This window comes from Cynoglossus semilaevis, unplaced genomic scaffold, assembly GCF_000523025.1.
Source record: "Cynoglossus semilaevis isolate Cse_v1.0 unplaced genomic scaffold, Cse_v1.0 scaffold282, whole genome shotgun sequence".
Classification (NCBI taxonomy): Eukaryota; Metazoa; Chordata; class Actinopteri; order Pleuronectiformes; family Cynoglossidae; genus Cynoglossus; species Cynoglossus semilaevis.
In genome coordinates this window covers 141,889-143,647 of record NW_007585127.1, presented here as the reverse complement: position 1 = coordinate 143,647, position 1,759 = coordinate 141,889, and the positions used below count along the sequence as shown (strand labels likewise).

At 38.4% G+C, this 1,759-nt stretch overlaps 1 protein-coding gene across 1 annotated transcript in view; it reads right to left on the bottom strand.

Moving 5' to 3' along the window:
• Positions 1–1,193, bottom strand: part of ep400 (E1A binding protein p400) — a gene marked incomplete at its 3' end in the record, with an annotated part of 21,927 nt that extends 20,734 nt beyond the window's left edge. Inside the window, 2 exon segments of the mRNA XM_025053818.1 lie at positions 6–365; positions 1,000–1,193. Of these exon segments, the coding sequence (XP_024909586.1) occupies positions 6–330 (325 nt within the window).
• Positions 1,194–1,759: the final 566 nt, after the last annotated feature.

Here is a 1,759-nt window from a genome sequence, read left to right as displayed (position 1 = left end):
CTGGAGAGGGAGCGGGGTCAGAGTGATCTGCTGGTTTCCCGTCACCATCTGCCCCACGTTCTGTAGGGTGATGTTCATGTTCTGCCCAGTGACCGGGCTACGACTCATGATGATTTGGTAGTTGGGAGACTGCGGAGCGGACGGGCTAGCAGCGGAGGAGGAAAACGTGGTCACGGGCGACTGAGGGTGGCCGGCCGCGGGTTGAGCACCTGCAACGATAGGCTGCGGAGGCTGCTGCTGCTGCTGCTGCTCCTCTGCTTCAGAGCTACTGACAGACTTGGACCTCTGGAGCTGTCGTTGCATGTTCTGTGAGCCACTTCCATGGTGCATTGCGCGACACTGTTACAATGTCCGAACACAGTATTCTGCAAAATAAAAAATAAATAAAAAAAAACATCAATTCAGATATATACCAAAAAAAAACACTTTAAAATTCTATTGACTATTCTGTAAATCTTACGAATTACTCGACTGAATTACTCTTATACAGCGTTTACATTAATTTAAAAAAAATAACCGTTACGTTACGTTACAAACCCTAACACCGGCTAATGGTGATGTTGACCTAAAACGCTCTTAAACACAAACCTTTACGTTACTTTACCGTCATAATATGTAAAAAACAGCAGTGTCACTTGACTATTTATTTATTTATTTGTTATTTGTTTGACTTCGTTGTTTAACGATAAACGAACGCGACCAGTTTTGCTCGCGCTCGGGTACGCTAGCGTAGGCTAACTAGCATCGGAGGAACGATATAGACCCGCAAAAATTGGTAAAAACTTTGAAATTCCCCAGAATTGCGTATATTAAACACAAACCGGCATTTAATTAAAAAATATATCACGCTAGAAAATATCTGCGTAAGTGCTATTTGAGATATTTTATAAGGTAAAGCGGAACGCGTGCTAGCCGTTGCTAACGACAGAAGGCAGTAACTGTTAGCAGGCCGGACCCGATCAACAATCACTTTTTTATCACCTTAACGATTTGACTTACGGGTAAACGAGCGTCCGGGGTGATGACGTAAATCCTAGGTCATATTTTGCGTTCAGTCACATGTTGTAACAATCGCGATTAAATGACAAAATAAAATATCGATATTGCTAGCGGCTAATTACTGTTTGGAAGCTATTTTCATTCAGCAACATGGCGGCCGCAGCAACCTTTAGTGTTGACCCGGAAGTGCTTTCAAGAAAGCGGCAAACCGATGACGTTCCTTAGACTACCCTGCCGATTCTAACGTTTTTTACGGCTTTAGAGGTTGTTTTTTTAAAATTATTCTTATTACCTTGTGCCCTTAAGATTCAGTCGGGGCAAATAAATCTGCCCCGAGGCCTTGAGAGAATAAACGTCCGTTGTAAGTGAAGTGAAATGAGCCAGAAATCTAAAAAAAACACACGGTTATTATTCTATAACAGACATGAAGCTACAGCGGCTAAAATCGGTCGCTAGTGTTTTTTTTAATATATATACACATATATATCCTTATATATATATATTTATATATTTGTTTCACATCCAGTATAATTTTAATAATTATTTAAAGCCTCGTTTGGCTTTGAATTTCAGCTTAGTTTTTTTTTTTTTAATTTAAAAAGATCTAATATAATAATAATTAGTATATATTTTAAACGTAGCTACTATGATTTTCTTTATGTATTATAACATAATATAAATATTATATATAAGAAACTTGAAATGATAAATGCAATCATTATTTTGCCCACTTTTAGTACAGTACAATTTTTTAAATTTT